Source organism: Argopecten irradians, chromosome 15 (genome assembly GCF_041381155.1).
Source record: "Argopecten irradians isolate NY chromosome 15, Ai_NY, whole genome shotgun sequence".
Lineage (NCBI taxonomy): Eukaryota > Metazoa > Mollusca > Bivalvia > Pectinida > Pectinidae > Argopecten > Argopecten irradians.
Window position 1 is genome coordinate 9,858,426 of NC_091148.1, and position 26,512 is coordinate 9,884,937.

At 34.5% G+C, this 26,512-nt stretch overlaps 1 protein-coding gene and 1 long non-coding RNA gene across 2 annotated transcripts; one reads left to right on the forward strand and one right to left on the reverse strand.

The window, feature by feature from the left end:
* The first annotated feature begins 11,656 nt into the window (after positions 1–11,656).
* LOC138309798 (uncharacterized) lies at positions 11,657–17,370 on the forward strand. The gene is made up of 3 exons (XR_011206326.1): positions 11,657–11,840; positions 15,400–15,615; positions 16,579–17,370. It is a non-coding gene; the product is annotated as an uncharacterized lncRNA (long non-coding RNA).
* A 2,790-nt stretch (positions 17,371–20,160) lies between these two features.
* LOC138309322 (uncharacterized) lies at positions 20,161–24,941 on the reverse strand. The gene is made up of 3 exons (XM_069250498.1): positions 24,515–24,941; positions 21,698–21,847; positions 20,161–20,510 (listed from the first exon to the last, which is right to left on the reverse strand). Exons 1-3 carry the CDS (start codon positions 24,696–24,698, stop codon positions 20,365–20,367), a joined length of 480 nt encoding a protein of 159 aa, XP_069106599.1. The 5' UTR covers positions 24,699–24,941; the 3' UTR covers positions 20,161–20,364.
* Between the last annotated feature and the right edge of the window lie 1,571 nt (positions 24,942–26,512).

Consider the following 26,512-nt stretch of genomic DNA (forward strand, 5'->3'; position numbering starts at 1 on the left):
TAACTAACCTAATATTCTAGTCTTATTTCCACAGCCATCTTTGGTATTAAACCAGAATTCGTCCCTTTTGCATTAGGTCACGCCCGGCCAAAATGAGCTGTCGTATTTCTTTGGAAAATTGTACCCAAACATTGTTGGTGTTCAGGGGCTAACAATTTTTCTGGAATAACAATAAAGAATGTAGTTCTTTTAGTTATTTGTATTATGTCGTAAAAAAAACATAATTTACTTTTACGTCTTCTTAGGAATAAACTCCCAACCAGACTGTGGTTTCCTTCCTGTGGACTGGTTTAGCACAATTCACTTTATTCATAATTTGCTAGGATTGATGCCCAAATCACTTTTAATGTCATATAGTAACATCAAATAAATACTATAGGTAATATTATAGACATGCATGCCAACATTTCACACTGGCATGCACAGGGCTATAAGCGTCATTTCTCAATATAATCTTGATTAATAAGGCTTCTTCTAAGATCGCATTTCTTTTCACGGTTAAGTAAAAACGGTAATTTTTTTTAGATAAAATAATTTTACAAATTGAGCAAAAAACAAGTCAAATCAGTAAAGCTCCAATATGCCAGAAGAAACGGTGAGAAATTACGACAATAACTAACTCAACTAATTCCTCTGCCATTTTTTTTTGGGAAATCGAAAACAAATTGTTTATTGTGTATTCGCAAAACCCGCTGATATTTTAAAAATCGTTTACCATTGAAAGAAAAAAAAGTACAGTCCCCTATTCACAAACCAGAGAACGTATTTTCCGTGAGGTACATAAATGCCGCAAATAGTCATTTGCTAATTGTCATTTTTTATAGCATTAAAGATACTTTTTATAAGATCATTGATAACAAAAAGCGCCAAACGTTCCTGACCGCCGAAACATCTTTATTTTCTAACTCTTTATTTGGAAATCCCCAGTGCAGTGGTTTTGGCATTCACAGTAGGTACATGGTACAAAATGAGTGCACTATACATATACCAGAGTCTAATTATCTTTAAGACACACAAATAGGCCACTGCTGTATGTTTCATCCTTTGTGATTTGTAATATAATATCTATAACATTAATAACAAAGCCCTTTCCTATATTTTTAAAGAGTATTGACCGATCGTACAATCAAACCAAGCACGTGAACTTTGCCCCCCCCATTTTGTTTTGTGTGATGCTGGCGATGTTTTGCTCCGACATTGAATAGAAACATGGTGCGTTTGTGAGCACGAGGCGTGGTTTAAATTACGAAAACCTAGCGATCGGTCAATTGTAAAATTAATAGTCTTGAACTGGTAAAGTTAAATATTGGACAGCTACAATGGTTTTAGATAAGCCATGTAAACGTATCCAGGATCAGTTATAGAAAATTATAGGTGTAAAGGAGAAAGATGATCAATAAACATGGTTTAACTTATTTATTATGTAAATATACAAATCCCAAAACAGCATGTTTGTACTCACCTTTCATTGTTTTAGGTAGAGCCCGTGTTTGTCAATTTGAAAATATGGTGCCCTACATGGATTGAGAGTCCTCTATATCTTAGTATTTTCAGGAATTAAAGATGAAATGTCCAAGACTCAGAGAAACGACGTTTTATCCTAAAGTGGTAGTCTCATATTTTAAATTCTTTTCCCCATAGTTCAATATTCTTTGATATCTTTGAATGAATTAACCATTTTGATTTTTTCCATTTACTGTCAAATTTTCGGAAATTATATTTTTTGTCATTGTTTTTTAACTGTATTATTTATATATTTTCTGTAGATGATCAACAACGAGTTCCTCTCAAAAAATCAAAGTACTGCTGAAAGGGTGCTAAAAGGTGGAGACTTCATAAAATGTTTTTAGTGAAATTAAAGGGATGTAGATCAAATCTGGATAAATAGCTGGAATATCATGTAGAATAAATTGATACCCTGGGTACTAAGCAATATATTCTATGGTATTCCATAGCAAACATGAAAATAGCATATAAATCACTCTTTTTCAAGCATATACACATTATATCTAGATTTTGAATTTGATAAGATAATATCTTTGGTCAGCATCAATTGTAGGTAGGTAAAGATTGTAGTAAGAAAAAAAATTGGATTAATCTCATCGGTAATTGTTACCAATCTACCTATGTCTCTTGATTGACTGGTAGCATAAACCATGTATGGATAGAATTCGATGTCCATTGGCGTCAAGCTATTCTGTATTGAAGCTATCATTGTCAGTTTACTTAACCTTTTACATTCCCAGGGGTAAAAACATATATTTAGACGTACATTTCGTATTCGTATTATGTAGACGCTTAAACGTACTACCGCGTTATTGTAAGTATCCCCTTTAACTAGGTATAAATATCCCATTGCATTTGAATTCCTAATTACAATATACCTGTAATATTGACTGTTTGTCTCTGTCATTTATTGCCTGTACTAAAGCATACAACCGCAATTCAACCCTTATAGAACAGTTGGACCCCCTAACCTATAAACAATGGTACCAGAAATAATTCACATGTACTCGCCACACATTTTTCTGACCAGATTAGGTTCAATATTGTTATAAATACACTATCGATCACCATTCATGGGTACAAAGGTACCTCATAAACCATATTTCAAACCTGCTTTAGTATTTTTCGAACATATCATGCTCGGTAATTGCTTTCATCTTAAAAACACCCTGGACTACATTTCTGTCGAACATGTAACACATGAGTGCTCAGGAATTCCGGGACAAACATCAGTAGATGCGATCCCAAGGAGGTCTCAAGCCACCCCACCCCCCCCTCCCCCCAAAAAAAAAATCAAAAAAAAAAATCACATGAACTACCCTTCCGATTCCTAAAGAGATTTCATTCCTGTTCCTAGTAACAGATCTTGAAACCTATGGAAGAAAGCTAATGCTGAGAGACCCTTAGAATGATTCGTACCATAACCCGAGCATTATGGATTGTCTAATTAAACAAATTCTTATTTAGGCAATATTTACAGTCTGACTGTGTGAAATCTACACGCTTGATGCCCAAATATAATTAGGTCACATATACGCAGCAAATATGATAATTGCCTAGTGTTATAATTTGGGCTTCTGCTGTTTATGACGTGTATAACTATAGATTAGTCTGATAATATAACAATGACTTAATAGACAATGGTTACCCTAACATAGAATTCTCTAGTTACAGCAACACGCGACTAGTTCCTAAAATATACACAATACTATAATGATGTAGAATAACCGATGAATATACATATGTTTTATCCGATTTTACTGAGTATCTGTTACATTACCTTAAGTACTAAATATCTCACCCCTACCAGTCACTTACAAGTACTGTAAGTAAGTTAGTAGCATTTGTTTTGTTTGATTGATATAAACGTCCTAATTAAACAGCTATGGTTCATGTGAAGGACGGCCTCCCTATGTATGCCCGGGTGTGTGGCTTGTATGTGTGCGGGGTGGCGTTTAGAGGGAGACCTGCGGTATGATTCATGTTGTGCTTCTTGTATAGCGGGAACTTGTTGATGCCCATTTTATAGTGCTCAAGACACCAAGCAACACAGCCCCACCCGTCACACTATACTGACCAACTGGCTGAAAACCAGTCGTTCCCTCTCCTCCTGTTAGCTGAGCGCCAACAGGAGTAGAAACCACCACTTTTAAATAGACTTTGGTGTGTCTTCGGCCAGGGGTGACAGAAACCCAGAGCCTACCGTCACAGGGGCGCAACGCTCAAACTCAAGGTCAATAGTGAGTCGAGTGCCAAGCGGAGGCAATTAGGAAAGATAAAGTCCATTTAGGAAGAAGAGAAAAGACAAGAAGATCCTAAATTTTAGTCGCGCCTTTTACAATCATAGCAATAGGGGCAGCTGGTACAATTCTAACGCCCTACCTGCAGGGCCTAGTTCGCGTAGCAACATTGTTATACTGTATAAGTTATCAATCTACACAACATCAAGCATTTTAATGTACGAAGTTAGTATTACCCCGAATTCAATTTGCCAGTTTTTACATCCTAGAAACCGGTCGTGTCAACAACATGACTGAATAGTCCTCTTTAAGTATTGGTTTAGTTGATACTTAAAAGTTGTAACTTGTGGTTCTTGTTACTTAAGTTACATTTTACATAATCATCTACGAAAAACACCCACCGAACCAACTCGCCCCGTGCAAAAAGTAATGAGAAGCAGAAAGTTGGTTGAATTGAATTGAATCGTTTCTGGGCACGACGTGCAGTTGGGTAAAACAATGAAGTACTTAAGTAGATGCATTGTATTGCCTAAAATACTTAAGTAGAAGTTGGTTAAAACACGAAGGTAGATATGTTAAATCTTCTATAAGACCAAAAAACATATGTCTGTTTAGTAGTTACATTTGCAAAAAAATATAGTCGATCGGTCGGAAGGATTCTTCTTTTAGTACTCTGAGATCGAAAAATCTCGGACTGTTTTTTTCTCGCAGACAAAGTGTGAAAAAAATTAGGGTCGGGGGTAAACAAATAAGGGTCGGTAGGGTTAACCATTAACAGACATATTTTTTGGTTTGAAACACTTCTGTAGAATTGTTAGTTAAACTACTTAAGTAGACTTTGGTTAAAACACCTTATGTAGGATATGTTAAACAACTTAAGTAGCAGTTTGTTAAAACAATGAAGTACTTTCAGTAGATACGTTTTTCAATACTAATTAAGTAAAGTTGGTTAAAGGCAATGAATTACTTAAGTATTTAATATTTTCAAACTACTTAAGTAGAGATGGTTAAAACAGTGAAGTATCTTAAGTAGATATGTTAAACTAGTAAGTAAAAGTGGGTTAAACAATGAACTAATTAAGTAAGATAGTAATAACTACTTAAGGTAGAAGTTTGGTTAAAACAATGACGTACTTAAGTTGAAGATGTTATAACTACTAAAGTAAAAGTTGGTTAAAGCAATGAAGTACTTAAGTAGATATGTTAAACTACTTAAGTAACAGTTGGTTAAAACAATGAAATACTTAAAGTAGATATGATATGTTAAACTACTTAAGTAGAAGTTGATTGAAACAATTAAGTACTTTTAAGTAGAATATGGTTAAACTACTTAGTAGAAGTTGGTTAAAAACAAATGAAGTACTTAAGTAGGATATGTTAAACGTACTTAAGTAAAAGTTGGTTTAAACAATGAAGTACTTAAGTAGATATGTTAAACTACTTAAGTAGAAGTTGGTTAAAACAATGAACTACTTAAGTAGATATGTAAAACTACTTAAGTAGACATTGGTTAAACTACTGAAGTAGAAATTGGATAAAACAATGAAGTACGTTGAGTAGATATGTTAAACTTGGGACGAAATGGCAGAGAATATTTGCAATTATGTATGTACAATATTTTTCATTATGTTGTACAGGGAACATAATGGACAAAGGCAAACACATAATGAAGTTCAACAATTATGTCATTATGTAAACTTTTTACTTAAGTGCTTAGATTCAACACTTAAGTGCGAGAAAACCTGACCAGTTAATGTACATAATTGACATTATGTACGTATTTTAGCACTTAAGTACGAAAATTATAGTACTTAAGTGTGAAAAAGAGACACTTAAGTGGACATGAAAGTTACTATAAGTTGTTTTAAAGTTATGTACTTAAGTAGTTTTGGATATTTTATCCTGAAACGGCCTTCCATAGGATCCTGTCGGAAAGCAGGTCGGGCAAACCGACCTAATTACGAGTATACACATACAAGTAAACATTTAGACAGTTAAATTATGAATGAGATTATGATGACCCGAGGTGTATGGTAGTCAGGTGACACGTAAAAAGGACCCCGTATAGTGGCGAACCCTCCGAGTGCCCGTACACTGTACATCAGTTAAGATGCAATTATTACCTCTTCGACTACGGGGCCATAAACCTAAACACTGTCATACAGTCAAGCAGCTAGCCACAGATCAATGGCAATTAAATCATTATCAAGAAAATGTGGTCCAGTGTGTTACCCCTACTGAATTTCCACGGTCAACATGTATACATAATTAAGAAGAATAACAAAACAATCGAAATGTGGTATATAAATCTACAAATACATACCTACAAATATTACAATAATTTATAAGTTCTTCATTTATAATGCAATACGTATAATCCGAAGGTTTCTGATGGTAAAATCACCCTTTTTTAATAATTCTGATATCATCAAAAAACCCTTCAGATTTGAATACAATAATGCACAATATGAATTTTTCTCTCTTTTCAAAATGAAATCATTTGAATCAATGAACTTTATAATACAATGTACATTTTGTTAGGAGGCTAAAAAATATAATATGCCTGTTTAGGGTTACCAGACCGACTATAGTTTTTTTACCCCCCGAACCCTAATTTTGTTCCCAAGCCTTTTTTACGAAAAAAAAATTTCAAATTTGGGATTTTCGATCATCAGACTCCCGGTTCCGCCGGCCATTATTTTAGAGTGGAAAGACACTAAAACAAAAATCCTCGCCGACCTACCGACCCTATTTTTTTGGCCAATGTAACCCTAAACAGACATTTTTCTTTTTTCTTTTGCCTTAGCTGTATATAACATAGTTATATATACTGTATATAACATAGTTACGTACATGTTTAGTAAGATCCAATTCAATGTGTTTTGTAATGATGAATATGCCTTTTTTGGAATAGTGTCAGTGGCGTAGGAAGATGACACGTAACTGGGGGGGGGGGGTGGGGGGGGGGGGGGGGGGGGGTGGGGGGGGGGTGGGGGTGGGGGGGGGGGGGGAGGGGGTGGGGGGGGGGGGGCAAAGGTCATAAAATATCTTGTTACTACCCAACCCCCACGCCGCACCTACAGGAGGAGATTAATTCAACTCCCAACCATATAGGGCTTTATGTACATTTTTCATATATCATTAAATTTAATCCTTGTACACATTTATAGACAGTGGGGTCGCTAAAAGGAAATTAAAGAATACGCAAAGTGGCCAAATTAGCGTATGAGCGCCGAAGGCGCGAGTTTTTGTGTGTTTTTAGGGGTCTGAGGGTGACCCCTATGAATATTATGATTTAGGAAATAGCTTAAATGAGCTTTGATGAATTTGCGAGCGCCCGAAAGTCGCGCAGATTTTGGTGTTTGTGGGGTCCGGGGGTTTCACCTGGATAAAAATTACGATTTTGAAGATGGCTGAGATGAGTTTTTACGATGTATTTTAATGATTATAAAGCGTTCTTAACATGGTAATTTTCTATTTAAAGCTTACCTGCATTTAGAAATGATAATTGTGTCGTCACATAACATTATGCAAAACGACATGTTTGACCCTCCCCCCCCCCCGTCCAGGGGAACGGGGGGCAGTTGCCCCCCGCTTCCTACGCCCCTGAGTGTACATGTAACGTCATTGTACCTAAATTGATACTGTACCCAAATTGATACCCTAATTGAAAAAATACCTAAAACATTTGTGTTGTTAAAGTTTACCTCATTTCTCAGTGGTGATACCAAAGATGCATCATTTATTGATAATTACGCTTCGTTTTATGTAACTATTTCTGTTATTTTCTCTGAAAGATAACTTTGAAATTGGTAACTCTGTCTGAAACGTGTTAATCCTAGAAATGTGGCCGTGCGACAATTACTATTTGTACTATAATTGTGTTTTTTTTCAAAGCATAAGGCCTCCTCAAAGAAAATTTTCTTAAATAATGAAATTTAAGATACAAACACTTAACAGAAATAGATAAAATATAGTTGCCACACATGATTTTTTTATTTAGTCACGTGCAAATTGCTCTTTGTATATAGCGTTATTTCTCCATCTTGATTTTCACTAAAACTGTTACTAGATTCAAGTATCTTGTAACTTGATTGATTCATAATTATGTTTGTAGTTTTTTAAATTGAAATTTTTTACAGTCATTAAAAATATTTGATAGTGGTTTTTCGACATATAGACCACATTGGAACTATATAAGCTTAGGTGAATGACCACAGAAAACTGAATTTAAATCATTGAAATATCATACAAGTCATTACATGGTGTTATGGGGTACCAATTAGCACTACTGTTGTGAAAACACTTGTACAATTTTTACAGTAAAATGTATAACTGTATTCAGTATAACTTGTTATAATAAACGCAACTTCGTCCCCTTTATAAAGTAAAATCACAACAATCTATATAAATTGATTTTTCTCAATTTTATACATTTTTTCTTGCCGGGTATCAATTTGGGTACACATCATGCGACAAAACTAGAAATTTCGAGACATGATATTAATCGTTCTAACAATAAAAATAAGAACTGTAATAAGAAAAACAAAGCATCAAAACAAAGTTTGTATGCTCTTTTCGAAAACAAAACAGAAAAAAAAGTGAAGCACACCAAGCAACAAATGTCATATAAGAGAAATCTACGTGTATTGGCAGAAACATATATAGAGAATACATGGTTAGTATCTTACAATACAAGGTTTATTTTGGTGCGAGACTTAGGAAAGCCGAGATGACGAGGCTTTGCCGAGTCATCTCGGCTTTCCGTGTCGAGCACCAAAATAAACCTTGTATTGTAAGATACTAACCGTGTATTCTGTTTATCCTGCAACCATGATGGCATTCAAAACGAAAGCAAATTGACAGTTCCTTACTTTGTTTCGCTCGAAGCGAGACGCTTCTTTAATGCGGAGGTAAAGATTCATTCACTTAACCGAATGAGAGTGTACTCCTTTTTACTGCCGTGGGAAATAAATAAGCGCATTCACAAACAGTATCCGTAATATTATTCGGTGTGATATATCACTGAAAGGAAATGAAAAATACTCAAATAACAATAAATACCCATTAAAGAATTACTTAACAATACATACCTTTGCCATGAGCCAAGAAAAAGACGACACCACCATACGAGATTTTCGATATCGTAAAAATGACGTCATTTCGGTGAATGTGACGTCACGTTTTAGCGGGACTGAATGACGTTTCATTCACCAGAAGGTTCAAGTTTTGGGTCAAGTTGGAAAAAGTTCCATCAGATATGGAACAAATTCACGTGATCGTATTGACGGATAAAGCAGTTCGTATTGACGGATAAAGCAGAAGTTTATCCGGCAGTAGTTATCGGTCAGTATGTGGGACAGTTGCAGGATAAATTCATATATGTTTCTGGTATTGGTATCAATTTGGGTACAATGACGTTAGACATGTAGGGCCATATCGGATAATGAAAATTAGATAATCCTGTTCGTTTTTACCATATAGGGATTGGATTTCGTTTTTATGTTAACCATGCTTGTATGGAGCAATTCCTCTAAAGAATATATTCTATGGGGGCGCGTTAGCGCCCCATATTGAATATATTCTTAGAGGAATTGCTCCATACAAGCATGGTTAACATAAAAAACGAAATCCAATCCCTATATTTACACTCACACGACTTTTTATTTATATTTTATGCAATAAAATCGTCATTGAAAGTGACGTAAATAATTCAATAAAAGTCGGTCAAAAGTGGGAGGAGCTTGCTCAATTGAACAGCGAATGATGACGCTTCACGTAAGGTAGAATTATCATCCGCGACGACAAAAAAGTTCAATATTTTAGTGTAAAATAAACATGACAAACAAAGTAAATTTCAGAGATAATTTTATTTAATCATATCAGAACTTTAAATATATATTCAATTTTGCTAAAAGTTAATATATAGCGTAATAACATAAAGAATTTGTACACGGCCACATGTGTGAACTCGGTGACCGTTATTGTGCATAGAGGCGAAGCTGACGCACGCTTACACACTTTAGTTTGTCGAAGTTGTGAAAAACACCGATTTTCAAGTAGCTCAATGTGTTTGAGATATCGCCTGGCTTGACGATATTACATCCTTGGGAGCCATGTGATTATATAATCTACGCTTAGATCCATATCGCCATCGATAGATGAAACAAATTTCACTTGTGTTCGATGGATACAATGTATTTGTGGGTGACGCGGAACTGTCAACACGTGGATTATTAGCGGTGCATGTTTTATAATACCAAGGACGTATATGAGAAGGATAAGTCACACTGAGTTTTGGGCAAAGACAGCGCAGGCGCTTTTGTGTTTGTGCACTGACCGTGACGTTGGGCGATGACTGATTTCCTTTGATATATCCGCCGCCGCAGCCTTTGATGTAGCATGGGGGTGTGAGGGTTACCGTCTTACTTTCTGAAGCGTGCTGCCATTTCATGAGCGGTCGTATTTTTTTAACGATAGTTTAAGACATTTCTTATAAATCTTCCGTTTTTAAAGCAAGTTATAAACGTTGTGAAATTTAATTTACTTTACATTGGCGTTTCGTTTGACTCGATAAGACAAGTATATGTTGAGAAAAACGGCTTTTATTCCCGGTTCATAAGCGTCTCGCGTGGTGTTTAGTAGTGTAAAGTGACAGACACGAATCCTTCTCACTTATAAATCCTTGATAATACACATGATTAAATACTCAAAGAACAAAGACAAGAGGATATGTTTATAACTGACCTCTATCAGAGGGTCTCACACCCGTCCACCCCAAAGGCTCGATCGTAGGACGAACATAGGCACATAGGTAATGTTAACATTTGACACCCATCATTTTTAACAAAGCACGTCGCCCCGGTCGGGATATTTTTCCGTTTCTTTATACATTTGTTAATTTAAAAATTGTTTGAATCATATATAAATATAAAACATGTATATATTGTTTGCATTTTTCCAAAAATTCTATGAAAAACAACAATATACACGTAATGTTTCGTCAAAATGTAAACAAAGCCATGTGTTTCTTTTAAAAAAAAGTAGTCCTTTTACGTTGCACAGAACATTTCCTTACGCAAGTTCAAAGTTCAATGTTACCATGCAGTTATGGTAAACAAAATCGGCTAGTATTAGCGTATAGTGACCAAGCCTAGCAAGTGTAAATATATCAACTTAAATTCCTGTCAGTGGTGAGACCCATAAAGCGTCTTTGTGACACTGATGCCAAAATAAACAAGAAAATGGCGGCGCCCATCAGGTATAAGTGTGAGAGAATTGAATGCAGTTCTTTATGAACAGAAAAGAAACGAAGTCATGACACTCAAAATCATATCATGTAACTCAATTGGCGGAAAGACTTTTAGAAATGCCTACAGTTGTTACACAAGTAACATTAAGCACTTTGCAAGATGATTTCCCAAAAATCATGCACGTTAGCATTCGACAGGTTGGGGACCATCCCGTATATGCAGGATAGTCCTGCATTTGAGTAATAGTCCTGTATTTGAGGGATAAATTTGTTACTCAAATGCAGGATTATGTGAAATGAAAATAGATAAAGTTGTTTTAAAAATTAGTATCAAAAAAGGGCGTCATCATTTTCAGATACCCATATAACTAATTGAAAACTTTATGTATTTGTTTATGAACTATTGAATTCTATTATCTCACTTTGTAATAAAGTGACAATTTAGGTGCTCTCCATAGACTACAGTGTATAGCCATCAGGGAAATTTAGTGCAAATGTCATGGTTGATTGACTTTTACCTGTGTTCTCTATTTTTAGCCCCATAGTAAGCGTTAGATTTTGTTTGTGACTTTTACAAACATTTTAGATGATGATGAAATTTGTTTCCCTAGCATTCGATGACGTTTGGGATGTCCCGAAACTCCGTTCATTAGTTCGATGACTTTTGGGATGTCCCGAAACTCCGTTCATTAGCCTAGGTGATAATGATATGCACATAGATTACGAGGACTAGGAAAATGAAACGGATGGTGACGTGGTTATCTCTTCAAAGAAACGGAAACTGGACGTGTCCAGAGCAGAGATTGAGGCTTTAAGGAATTTGGAAAATTATTTATCTAATGGTATGATTTGTCAACCTTATATGTTTGCATTTTGTTATAGTACATGTACATTGTATATATGTTCTGTATTGTAGGGTGAGTTGAGCTGATTTTTGTAGGCTTTCTGCAATGAATATATAGAAACAGACGGGAATCTTCAGCTGTTCAGAGGAGAAGATTTAGTGGCCAAACATTGTTTCAAACCTGAGACCTCCTCAATGTTAACACTAGCTAGACAAATAACTACTGATTTAGCTCCCCTCACATTCCTCCTTTCTCCAGTGTATATTCCGTCTTTGCATATTACAGAGTTAGCTCCCTTGCGGGTAGGTATTAATTGTTAAGTCATTATTTTCTTGGCACAATTCACATCGTTTTCTCTGAAATGTATTATGGTATGCTCCCATAAACATGATGTCACAATCAATACCTACCTGTAAGGGCAGATAACTCTGTAATGTGCAAATACATATTGGACAGTAAATTATGTACGTTTACGTAGGTTAAATCATTCTACATTCCTCTTCCTTTTCTCAAACCCTTAGCCACAAAAAAACACAACCACTCACTTAATTAATTATACTGTGTGAATGTCTGATTCTTGCTGGACTTGAAACATGTATATTGTACACATGCATATGCAATAAGAAATTGGCTGACCAGTGAATGAACTCTCAAGTTATATGGAGTAGTACCTTGAATCTCTGAACTCTAGTCAAGTTTACTGTTGACTCCACATGATCAAGATTGTTGATTGGGTTTGGGTATTTACACTGTACCAACCTTGATACTCCAGGGGCTACTATCACTGACGTTATATCCATCCTTGGAGTATATCATCTGTAAAACTGAAGGCAGCTCAGGAAAGAAAATCTGAACCAATGACAGTAAATGCAAAAATTTCTTTGGAAGACTACAGAGAGAACAATGTCCAACTTCAAAGTCATGGAGTTAGTCGTTATTTGGCGCTTTTGGTTTATATCAAAGGACTAATTTAGCTGGTCTGTTCACTGTAGTTTTAATTTGAGATAATTTAGGAATGGATATAATGTCAGTGATAGTAACCCCTGGATTATCGAGGATGGATACCTACATTTACTGTAAAATAGTAACATTTCTCGAAAAAAGGTTTGCTCACAAACAAGAAAAGTAAAATATATAGAAAACAAAAATCTATGGCTGGTAAATCTATGGCTGGTAATCTATGGCTGGTAATCTATGGCTGGTAATCTATTTGCTCACACACAAGAAAAGTAAAATATATAGAAAACAAAATTCTATGGCTGGTAATCTATGGCTGGTAATCTATGGCTGGTAATCTATGGCTGGTAAAGCTATGACTGGCATTATAAATAAACTAAACACACACAAATATGAAATTCATATTTATATACCCTTATTTCACCAAATCTATCAAAAGTTAACCAAAATCTACTCCCAAAATTCACAGAAAAAATAAGCAGACAAATCGTAATTTAAAAAAAAATGCCCCTGCTATTTTCAACAACACAATAAACTGTAATAAAAGTTTTCATTATTGAAGTGGACTTAGAATTTTCAAAAGCAGTACAAGTTATCTCCCTTCTTCTTACGCCGACAGGGCATAATTGATATTCATCGTTTTAACAATAATTGGTGTTTAATCATATATATATGACTAATTAACATAAAAAATTAATTTAAAATAATTTATTTTGCTTTCGGTGCATGCACAATCATTACTGCTTTCCATATAGGACATAGTGTCACGGAATTTTTTCGGGATGCAATTAATCAGTTTTAAAGACCCACTACCTTTCTGGAGCAAAGGATTAGATATGGTAAGGGTCATCTATGGCCTCCAAATCCGCTATTTTTCAAAGTCTGTTATTTTAAGATGTTATTCTTGCATTTCAAATATTAACTACATACCGGACATATTTGATAGTGTTATAAGGTAATATAGCAGTTCTAGTTGCCATGGCAACCATTTTATTATGCATAAATTATGCAAAATGTGAAAATTTCATAAAAATTGGCATTTTTTATGCAGTTTTTCATCTAGTTAACATAGAGCGCATTCTAGAACAAACTTTATATTTCTCGAAATGATGTATTTTTCGAGTCTGCTAATTCTCTTAAAATATAAAGTTTGTTCTAGAATGCGCTCTATTGCTTTCAAAAGAAATCAAAATATATGCCAAAATTGACAAAATTTTCAAATTTGCATAATTTATGCAAAGTTACCATGGTTATATAGCAAAAACATACTTTCTGTCAACAAAAACATCATTAAGTTTTTATCAGGGGTGTATTCAATATTTCAAATGCGGAAACTTAATTTCTAAATACTTAATTTAAAATTTGGTAGATTTAGGGGCCAAAAAGAGCCATTATCATATCTAGTCCTTTTATAGGTTTCTTAAAAACATTAAGAACGTAAGAAAATACATATCGATGGCCTAAGATGAGGTTACAACATCAAACCTATGCAATATTTCCAGCGTAATATATGAAAACTGTGGAGATTCATTTCGCTGTTTTGCCGTCTGGCGCAGTAGTATTCAACTACCGCGCGGTAATTAGGACGACGGCGGGAAACATAAGACGACCCGCGTTATGAAAATTAACATTTTATTTATTTTAATTATTTTGTTCAGGAGATGATGATGAGTGTAGTATTAACGGTAAGTTAATAACTTTTGCGACTCTACACAATTATCGATCTCGTTTTACATTCCCGTTTTAAAAATTAAAAGCTGTTTCCGAAAGGTAGTGGGCCTTTAATATTCTTATATTGAAGTAAAATTGGAAGCTCAAACTTTTCAATGGTGATAATTGTGTAAAGTAAGTAACTATTGTAACTGAAGAAAAATACTTAATCGTCTGCTCCTATTTTTGATAGAGAGAAAAATTACCATTTGTCAGCGGTGGAGCATCTTTAAGGAAAAAAATCTTAAGTAAATGAGCTTTCCTTAAAATCGCTAATGTTTTCTTAAGGAAAATTTTAAGTTCAGAGATTCATTGAATTTATAAGGAATGTTCATGAAACTGAAAATTCTTATGCACTTAAACTCGTTTACCCCTGAAATTTCATAATGGTATGGTTCTAGTCTTTGATTTAGAAGAATCTAAATGTGTCTTTAGAGGTGAATGAGTTAAAGGAACATTTATAACATATTGTACTTCAACTTGAAACATAGCTGGCATGTAAAACAAATTTTATCACCCATAGTTATAACTTAATAGTGGTAATTGTGATCATTCCAGTCCAGAATTGCTACATTCATAGAATATTTCAACCATTTTCATTTTACTTTAACTCACTCACCTCCGAAAACTTCTTTGTAGATCCTCTGTTTGGAACTTAATTAACTCATTCACCCCTGAAGACACATTTGGAATTTTCTAATTCAAAGGCTGGAATAGTCCATTTGAGAATATTAAGGGTGAACGAGTTTGAATTAAATATTTTAATTTAAGAATCGAAGTTTAACGGAAATTTTCTTTTCTTCCAGATATGGATTACCAGGGTTGAATGAGTTAATTAAACATAATTATTTTAATAAGTTCAATAATAAAACATTTTCTTTTCTTCCAGATATAGACTACCAACTTGACTGTATACAGAAGGTTCTGAATAGTATTAAAAGTTCAGGAGAGTGGAATGAAGCGGATGTTGTTAAAGTATTGAATGTGCAACTTTTCAATCCTCTAAGTGGTGGACAATGTATAATTGATACCAACATTGCAAAATGCAAATCCTGTAGCTGTGGTTGTGAATCTCTGATAGAGAAAGTCGGACCAACAGGAATAGGTTTGTATTCAAGTATTTAGTACTGTACTAGTACCCAACCAGTAGTCGTGATTGTGTGCATATTCTACTGTGCGTCCAGATTTCCGAATGTCTGGAGCTGCTGACGAATACTTTCATGATGGTGTTGTCTTGTTGATGCAAACAATTAAATGTTTCCCAAATCACGACTGCTATTCCTTCACGACTACTGGTAGGGTCCCAGTATAACCTGTTACTTTCATTGGTCAAAATTTTAGTGATTTTAACTAAAAACTCAAAAAACCAAAAAACAAATGGCTGTATAAAATTTTTCGCGATTTGGCTTTCAGGGCTTATACGACTTTTTATCATGCACTTTTCAAAATTTGCGGATTAAATTTTTGTGATCATAGCAACTTCCCACACAATCGTTAAAATATCAACACCATGAAAATAATGATACGTTTTTCATATTGGTAGTGCATATATATTTTGAAAATCTGTAAATGTCGCATTTTTATTAGTATTTTGGCAATTTTCGCTCCTGAAATGGGATTTTGTTCTAACTATCTAGATTTTAAATATATTAAAACCATGGCATCCGGCGGGGTCAAAAGGGGTCAATTCGGCTATTTTAGGCTGGGGATTCAAAATTGTACAAATGATGGGGCTGACCGAAATCTAAGATGGCTACCATGACACCATATCTTATAAATTTCTTATATTACTGTTTCCATGGTAGTCAGAGGACCGTTAAGGCCATTTGGCCTCTTGTTGACTATATAACACACATTATTTGAAATTTATGTCAAAAATGCCATAAAACAACAAAAACCAACTATTTATTACTTCACTTTGGAAAAAATTAAATGGCTTGATATGAACAAACTTTGTGCAGATGTTAAATGTACTACATTCTTTTCTTTATCTACATGGTGAAATGTTGATATGATTTATCGTTGATAACATTTCCTTAAAGTTTCACTCTTTACTTTCATTATTTAGGTGTGGAATCATGCTGGCATGGCTTCCCCAACATGATAGTAGAAGATACTCTACCGGTACAGGTATTACATTCAACAGATTCTGGTGAAGGAACAAGAAACACAGTAGACGGTCATGAGAATGCTGATGGTTTTGACTTGACAAGTTCTCGATGCTCCGCCTACAGCCTACATTGCAGAAACGATAACTAACACTTATGCACAAGTAAACAGCTATCCTTCCCTGGCCGGCCTACCCATCCCAACATTAGGATGCAAGGCAGAACAGATAGTGGTTTTTGCATATGACAGCCATAATGATATCATGCTGAAAAAAATCATGGCCATGAAACTCTTCCATACGCATGAGGAGGTGAGTGCGGCAACAATCGTAATGTTATGGTTATACATTAACCACAGACTTTTCATGAAGAAGGATACAACCAATGTGGCTATAAAACCGTACCTGTTTGAATTTAAAGCCGACTTTTGTTCTCAAAGGTCAGTAGTTTCTTGTTACAAAAAAAGCTACATGTGGAATCGACAGATTCAATCCGGCTTCTCATTGGCCAAGACTCAATTCTTACAGTTCAGCAAATCTGACATGAAAAATTGACATTGTTGGTGTCAGTCATGCTTTTCATTTTCTAGAATTTTCATTTATAACACACTTTTCCAACTTATAATTGGAATTTCATAGGTGTTTCTCCTGTGGTTGAATATGTTGAGCTTTTACAATGCCTGGTATAATTCTATAAAATATTGTAGCCAGATGTTGATGTAAATTAAGTTAAAATACAGAATGAAAAAGAAAGTGATGTTGAATGATTGTTATCTTTAGTAGTTTTGATGTCGAGATTATTTATTTATGGATCCACATTTGAATTCTGTAAACATATACATGAAATGAATAGATTATTTAGTTCTCCTTAAGTGAGCTCTTAGTATCCTTTGGATACTTGGTTAGAGATCATGTTTAACTTGGTATTGGACAAAGTATTCACTTAAAGGCCCACTACCTTTCCGAAGCAAAAACTTGAAAGCTTCTTAAAAACATTTATAACATCAGAAAATATATACCGATGGCCTAACATGAGGTTGAAACACCAAACATGTGCAGGATTTCCTGTGTAATATATGATAACAGTGGAGAGTCATTTCGCTGTTTTGCCGTCTAGCGCAGTGATAGTCAACTACCGCGCGGTATTTAGGACGACGGCGGGAAACATAAAGACTACCCGCGTTATGAAAATTAGCATTTCATTTATTTTAATTAAATTGTTCAGAAGGTGATGATTCGTGTAGTATTTACGGTAAGTTATTAACTTTTGCAACTCTACAAAATTATCGATATCGTTTTACATTCCCATTTCAAAAAATAAAAGCCGTTTAGGAAAGGTAGTGGGCCTTTAATATTCAAGTATATCAAATTGCAACACTAAATTAAATGTGTATTTCTCTATAGCTTGACAACAGTAATTCATCCACCCCTGAAATTTCATAATGGACTAGTCTAGTTTTTGATTTTGAAGTGTCTAGACGTGTCTTTAGTGGTGAATGAAATTCCAAATGCAAATAGTAGACTATACATATTCATCAAATTGCTTCGTAAATCAGAAACATGTACGTGGATAAAAAAGCATGTACTGATATTTGTTTTTGTTCAAATCAATAGTGGTAGTTTTATTAGGTCACCTGAGACGAAGTCTCAGGTGACCTATTCTAATCGCCTTTTGTCCGTCGTCATGGCGATAAACAATTTACTTTTTCGATTTCCTCTCCAAAAGTACTGAACCAAATTAGTTGAAATTTTGCAGAAACCTTCCATAGCCAAATGTCAACCAAAATTGTGAATTATATGGTCCCAGCCTCCCAGGGGCCTGAGGGGTGGGGCCAAAAGGGGTCAAATAGGCTAAAACTTCAAAAATCTTCTTCTGAAATTCACAGATGTGGTAGAATCAAATACTATTCATAGATAGAAAGGTCTCAAGGCCCTCTACAAAAAATTGTGAATTATATATGACCCTGGGGTCTCCGGTTTCCCCCAGGGGAGGGGGTTAAGTTTACTATAGTTTATATAGGGAAAAGACATTTTTGAGAATTATTTGGTCATTTATGATAGGAAATTAGTCAATTGTTGTCAGAAATATCCCTATGAAATGGCTATTGAAACCTATTAACAAATTTTACATGACTGACCCCCAGGGGCCTTAGGGGCGGGGCCAAAATGGGTCAAATAGGCCAAAACTTCAAAAATCTTCTTCTGAAATTCTGAAACTAGTAGAATGAAATACTCTTCATGGATGGAAAGGTCTTAAGGTCCTTTATAAAAATTGTGAATTATATGAGCCATTATTTGCTTATTTTTCATAGGAAATTAGTCAAACTGGGTTAGAATTATTAGCCTGAAATATCATTTTAACACCATATCCATATTGGTCCTGGCTGACTCCAGGGACCATAGGGGCGGGGCCAAAATTGGTCAAAATGGTTAAAATTTCAAAAATCTTCTGAATTCACAGGTTTGATGGAACCAAATAATCTTCATAGATTAAAAAGTGAAATTTATAAAATCACTGACACTGACTGATTTCTAGTTTGATTTTGTTGTTTAACGTTGGCAAAGCAGATTGGAATTTTAAGCATAAGGTTTGGTAACATAATACAATAACTATCAAAATGAAAAACAAAAAATAAAAATTCTAATATGAAGGTTCAACTTTAAAGTTTATTCTAATTTGTAAACACTTTTTACAGATTTGAACCAACTTTGCAATGCTTTTTCTATATCAGCATACAGGTGACCGTCAAGGCCTCTTGGGCCTCTTCTTTCAATTCTTTTTGCACTGTCTTTGAAGTAATAGCTCATGAACAGTGCTAGATTTTATGAAAGAGTATTTCCGGTATTGAGCCGACAAATTGTTGTAATTTATATCTGCGGTATTGAATCATAGCTTAAGGTTTTTGCATTTGTGCTAAATTAAGACTATGCTAAATAAAACAAAATTATCTATATCTCTGTAACAAGGCAAGAGTAGTGTGCTGCCAGCCAGGCTCTAACTCGTGACCCCAAACTTACTGGTCCGCCGCTATACTGACTTAGCTAAAGGGAAATTCCCCCTAACACGAAGGTAGAAGGCGACCCTATCACTACATGTATGTACAATTAAAACCTTCCACACTAATCCCCCCTTTCACACATGTTCACCCCCTACACAGACCAACCCAGGTTCTCTCTCCAACGAAGCCTTTCATTCTCCTATAGCTATCGCTTGGAGTGGTCTACGGCACCAAATGTATCAGGGCCAGATAGTGTGCCGCCAGTCGGGATCGAACCCGCGACCCCGGACTTACTGGTCCGCCGCTCTCTACCACCAACTGATCAGAGCTAAATGGAAATTCCTTCTAGGGCAAAGCTAGAAGGCGACCGTATCACTATGTACAATTAAAACCTGCTATATATGTCTAGCTAAACTATGTTTACACTACAGCTAGTGCTCTATAATTGATCCATACTGTACATTGCTACATGTATATGCATTTAGTCAATGAAATTTCTTAGTTAAATGCTGACTACCTGGTAATGTAAAAAAAAAACAATGAATTAGATAAAACAATTTATTTAGCAATATAAATAAAACATTTCTACTTTACAAACATAATTTGCACATTAAAGATGTCTTTATATGGAAAATAAGCATGAATTCATCACAAGGCACCTAGGTCACTTTCAAGAAAGGCACTGATATGCGTACGTTTCAAGACACATTTTAGGCATGTCGCGTTGAGGAAGATTTTCAGGTTTTGATCAGCATCTCTGGAGAAGAAACACTGCCATTAGTATTGCTGAGAATCCATAAGCTAGTCCACCAATCACAGCTAAGGCATATGACCACGAGAGCGGAAGTGACGTCTTACAGCCGTATATGATCACTCCAAGTATTGCACAGCAAGCTGAAAAAGACAGAGAATCTCAATTTATAAATATCACTGAATGCAATATCAAATTACGCTGGTACAAACTTATTTTATAAATCAGATTAATAGGATACAAACTTCACAAGCAAGGCATTTGAAAATTGATTTTGGTTATTCTGTAGTTTATGATAAAATATTAATGATTAAAACACGCATAAAATGACACTGGTAGTCTTCAGTCGCTGTGCAGCATGCATCTTCAATCATTTATATAGTCAAGATCTTTTCAATAATCAGAAGAATCAGAGAAGTGGGATTGGTCAATTACATGCCGATGTCTTTAGAGCTGCCAGCTTTGTTCAAATGAATGACATTTACCTTCATGCAATAGTGCTGTAGCAAGCATGTTCAAAATGCCTTAAATAACTTTTCAATAATTTAATTTTATCATTTATCAAAAGCCGATTCAACATTTGAACATGTTTCAAGCATTTAGTTTTAATTGAATCGTTGACTTAGGTGAGACTTAAGATCTGTTGTGGCTCAAAAAAGTTTTCACTGGAACCCATATCTCTGCCTCTAAAAGGGATAAGATCAGCTACATATATTTCAAACAAAACTGGTCTCGCACTGACTTATTTCTTGGCAAATTGAAATCCAAATTAGGTTTTTCAATTAGCCAAGGAGTTTAGTCATCTTAAGATATCTTTGAATTAGTTTGCACTCTCCAATAATGCTTAAACCCCAATTGGTTGTACTTCTTTCATGAGTTAAGGAAGATAAGTATTTTAAAGTAGAACTTCAGCAGCACTGTTCCTGATTATTAAGGACTCGTTCCTCTGTCATACCTTTCTTTCTAACAGATATCATATATGTTATATATCTAGAATAATGTTTCCATCCAAGGCCTGTTGTAATTTCTGTTTGGCAAACTAGAAGCTTTAAGCAAATGCAGTTAACTTCCATATATTCTAACTAGCTATTACAATTGTTCTAGAAATCCTTCGCAAACTATTTTAATTCAATCTACTATAGATATACTACTCAAAATTCATTTTGGGACTCTTTCTTTTCTTTGAAATCATTACGGCGTTATATCCCCTAATCAGAATCGACGTTAGAAATGACATCTTATTTCCCTTTATGGGTAGATAAAGTAAATTTTTAAGCCAATAAAAATGCTCATTACAAGCAAAATTGAATTATATTTTAGAAGTCTTTACCTGCAAACGCTGTGGCGACAAGGCTGGCGATGAATAATGAGATGTTGTTAGACAACTGGTTGATGAATATGTAGAAGATGAGTAAGAGGAGGCCCACGAATCCCGCTACCAACGCCAGCGACTCGAACGCTTGTGTGGCTTCAAAGTAACCTGAAACATACAACAAATGTATCAAAGATGATGACAAACCAATAACACTGCGTAGATTGGGATACTTTCGCGAATTTCGCGATCGACTAAAAATCGCAAAAGTTAATATCCGCGAATTATTATTGAGATATTTGTATGACTATACATGTATATATCGTTCAAAAATCATTCTTTGTTAGCATGAAGATGGTTATATCTGTTCAGAAGTAAAATATTTATGTCCAAACTAAAAGAACAATTCACAATTAAGTAAAACTAAACCTTATAATCCAAGCACGATAGCATCCGCCCGTGAGAATGCCGCCATGCTTGATAAGCCAGGTGGAAATCATCAATTACAGCACATTTTATTCCATCACATTGGTATTTTGGCATTATAAATTTTATGTTTCCCGCTGCACCCTATATAGATTCTGGACATTATTCAACAGCCTGATTGCCTTTAAATGACCAATACATGTTATCAGTGTTGATTTAAAAACAAAACCGATGGGGGTAAGTCCTATTTAAAGTGAAATAACCTAAGTCAAAATATTGATGCTCACGTGGTTAACATTTGGTGTGGCAAGCACAAAGTAAGCCAAATTGTTACTGTAAACAAACTCATTTTTGCATGCGATAAAAATCCGCGTATTTCACGAAAGGAATTCGTGAAAATGAATCGGCGCGAAGACGAAAATAGTTATGCGTGAAAACGTGAAATCAAGTCACCGCGAAATTGTTGGTTTACTGTAGAAAACTAGCTATATAGTTGTATCATATCCTAATCAGAAGCATAACAAATTCAGAATAAATACAAGATTTTTAATCGAGATTTAGGACAACTTGAAAGACATTATGCACAGTAGGTTAATAAAGGGATAATTCACTGAAGCAAATTTTCACACATTACCACGGAAGAAGTTATTAGATGAATCTATTGACGTTATTGTTAAAAGATTGCCAAATAAAACACTTTCTGATGAAAGATTATTATTATGTAGGACACCCAGAAGAAAACGATCGAACACAGTAAAAGTTTTATAACATACAAAATGCATAGTTTGATTATACCATGGACTTCGTTAGTACTACGGTATATATAAATAGGAAAAATGTAAGTAACTGAATAAAATAAAACTTTGAAAGCCTTTGAAAATCGGAAGTGAAAGTAACTGAATATAACAAAAAAAATTGAAAGCGATCAAAACTGGAAAATGAAAGTAACTCAATTTAATAAAACTTGGAAAACCTTAAAAATTGGACAGTGGAAATAACTGAACACAACAAAACTGTCATGTATGTGTACATTCCAAAAATAGCATTTCCATTTAAATGTTAGAAATTTTAACCATACCACCTGCAAGTTTAACTCTTATATCTATTAACGTCATTAGGATACGAGGAGTAAGATGCGTAGGAATTTTAATGAGTATTTATCACATATACTAAATATACAACAAGGTAGACTGAAGCCCTTTTATTTCTTTGAACTCACCAGAACTATTTCCAGCTGCTATGGACTTCATAAAAAAATATTGAACAAATGCCCAACGTAATTTATTTTCACTTTACCGTGTCTGTTATATAGACTTTATCGTCATTAATCTTTTGCCCCAACACTTGTGTGGTATCATACTGTGCCTATGTGGAAGCTCCACTTCATCATTGTATACTGAATAATTTCTAATATTCGCATAGGTTTTGGTTTTGCTGAATTTGCCGATTTCACCAGATTTGCGAAGTTTAAAACTGTACATCGAGGATTAAAAAAATGTTTTTTGTTTGTTTGTTTGTTTGTTTGTTTGTTTGTTTAAAAAAAAACAAAAAAAAAACATGGATTAACATAACACACTCAGTCACGTCATTATCACTTTCAAAAGCTACAGTGCGATTCGCGAAAATAAACCCCCGCGAATAAGTTCCAAACAATAAATCGCGAAATTTTACTACCACGAAATTTAACATCTATACAGTGCATGACTAATACTTTCGAGTTTTACTGAATTCTGTGCCAGGTGGCCATCGGGTTGTTATTTTAATGTTTCCGCTCGTAACGAGATCGTAGAGCATGCATTAAGTGGTTGTAAATATGTTACGATAATGCCATCGCACTGACTCCTCCCTCTTTATAAACATATAACTACTTCGCTAATACACCAAGCTAAAAATAAACAATTTTAATATTTCATCAAGCGAAAGATTATAATTTTATGATCATGCCCCCTGTGAAAAACATGCAGCTGCAGATAACATGGATAATGCACAGCTGTCGAGTTCAGGATGAAAACCTATATTTAAGATAAAACGACAAAATCTATTGGAACTTGGAAGGGTATTAAAACTGGAGGTTAGGGTATCCGATACTATAACTAAACGTAACTTTGAAACCTCTATACTTTGGTTGCGAGATCAAGTTGGTCGATGATATTGCGCCTCATATCATTGTTTATTTTTATTTAGTTATATTATTGAACAAATATTCTTTGACGTATTTTTCATCTTCGATTTTCCATCCAGTGGTTACTATCACTATCGTTATACACACATACTAACTCCTAGTGATCGAGGATGTTTATTAGTTGCATATGAAGATCATGGTATAAAATTACCTATGGAATAACTGATGTTATACAATGGCTACATTGATAAACAAGTATCTTCATTGTAAATAAAAAACATACTCACTTGAAGTGTAAGTTGTCTTGGTGCACTCGTAACCACGGTAACATGCCTTCCACAGTCCGAGAGTTACAAACCGACTATGGGACCAGTAGGTCGTGGCTAGTCCTATCAGATGTATCCAGAACCCAGCAGTCAGACTCAAGAAGAACACTTTCACAATTACGGGGGATTCTTTGAAACCCGCCATATTGTATTACTTATGTTGTGTTGTAACATAAATGTATCATCCTTCTAGTGTTTGTGTTTAGTAATTTCATAAGTTGGTTGTAATATTAGTTTTAGTCGAGTTTAGAAGAAACTTGATCTGCCTGATTCACTTACACCGGTGGTATCTCCAACGCGTGCTCGAGATATAAAATGGCGGCCCACATGCCGTTTTACGTACAGGGAAGACAGAAAATATATGTTATGGTTTGCTATCATCACACGACCGACGAAATTTCTCTTTCTATATTTAGTAACACGACTCCCTTGCTGCTCTTTCCCCAGCAGCGGCAGCTACAAGTAGCATCAACACTAGGGGCAGTATGTAAACGATGGTATGTAGTTTGAGTGTGTGTACAGTGGTGAAATCATTAAACAATTTAAAGATGCTCCACCGCCGACAGAGCATTAACGATACTCATTAATTGAACAATAACTGGTGTTTAATTGTGTATAAATATGTCTAATTAACACAAAAAATAATATGAAACAATTTATTGTGCTTTTGGTGCATGCGCAATCAATAATTCATTCCATATAGACATAATGCCACTGATTTTTTTTCGGGATGCAATTAATTATTTTTGATATTTTTGTCTTGGGGTAAAATAAGAAACTCAAACTTTTCAATTGTGGTAATGGTGTAAAGTAAGTAACTTTTGTAACTAAAAATAATAATTCGTCTGTTCGTGTTCGAAAAAATGTCAATTGTTAGCGGTGGAGCATTTTTAAGGGAAAGTAGTATACATGTATATTGAAGACGAATATCATTTTATCATTCAATATTACAAATATAGTATTGTAATAAAAAATGTATTAAGAGTAACTACTGGAAAGAACCATCTGTATTTAAATAAATTGAGTTATTAAGAGTAAAATATATAAAGGTGTTACGTTCATATTAGGAATATATATATATGAGACAACAAAACTAAGAAACAATCAAGGTATCAACTAATGTGTAATTATTATAATTTGTTTGTTACATAATGATACATGTTGTAACTATGCATGTATGTTACATTCTCTATATGATACAAGTATTGTATATATCATGCTGAAAATTACGTTCAATAATTGGCTGAAAGTAACAAAATAATTGAAAAAAAAACCAAACATATATTCGATTGCATGACAGCTTGCAGTCACCTATTTGCGTTCAAACTTGTTAAATTTCGATACAAAAGTAGAGCATATGTCAGTTACAATGACTTTTTATAAATATTTGGACTTATTCTATGAAATTTCAACCCATCCTAAATTTGACTATTCATACTCCCTTTCCATATAAGTTATCAATAAGATTTTCTCGGCAGAATTCTAATATTAGGTTATCTCCCCCTGGTTTGAAACTGATCAAGTCAAATTGTATTTGTTTGATATTCTAGAGACCATCCCAGTGGATATTCTGTTACGCATGTATGTATGCTTCATGCGAAAAGTGTTTAGAAATATATATAAAAATGATAAACAATCCACTGTATGCAAAAGTAAATGTATGTTCGGTTGAAGTTGAGATCATTATCAAGATTAAAGATGCTACACTGCTGACAAATGGTATTTTTTCACTTTCGAAAACCGGAGCAGACGATTCAGTATTTCTCTTCAGTTACAAAAGTTACTTACTTTACACCATTACCACCGTTGAAAAGTTGAAGCTTCTAATTTTACTTTAAGTTAAAAATAATTAATTGCATCCCGAAAAAATTCCGTTTAACTATATCCTATATGGAATGATGTACTGATTGCGCATACACCAAAGGCAAATAAATAAAAAAAAATCATTATTTTTTGTGT

Coding starts and splice junctions, on each gene's coding strand:
- LOC138309322 (XM_069250498.1), bottom strand. CDS start 24,698: ATGGCGGGTTTCAAAGAATCCCCCGTAATTGTGAAAGTGTTCTTCTTG. Junction 21,848..24,514: donor CAAGACAACTTACACTTCAA/GTGAGTATGTTT, acceptor TGTATGTTTCAG/GTTACTTTGAAGCCACACAA. Junction 20,511..21,697: donor TGTCGCCACAGCGTTTGCAG/GTAAAGACTTCT, acceptor TGTCTTTTTCAG/CTTGCTGTGCAATACTTGGA.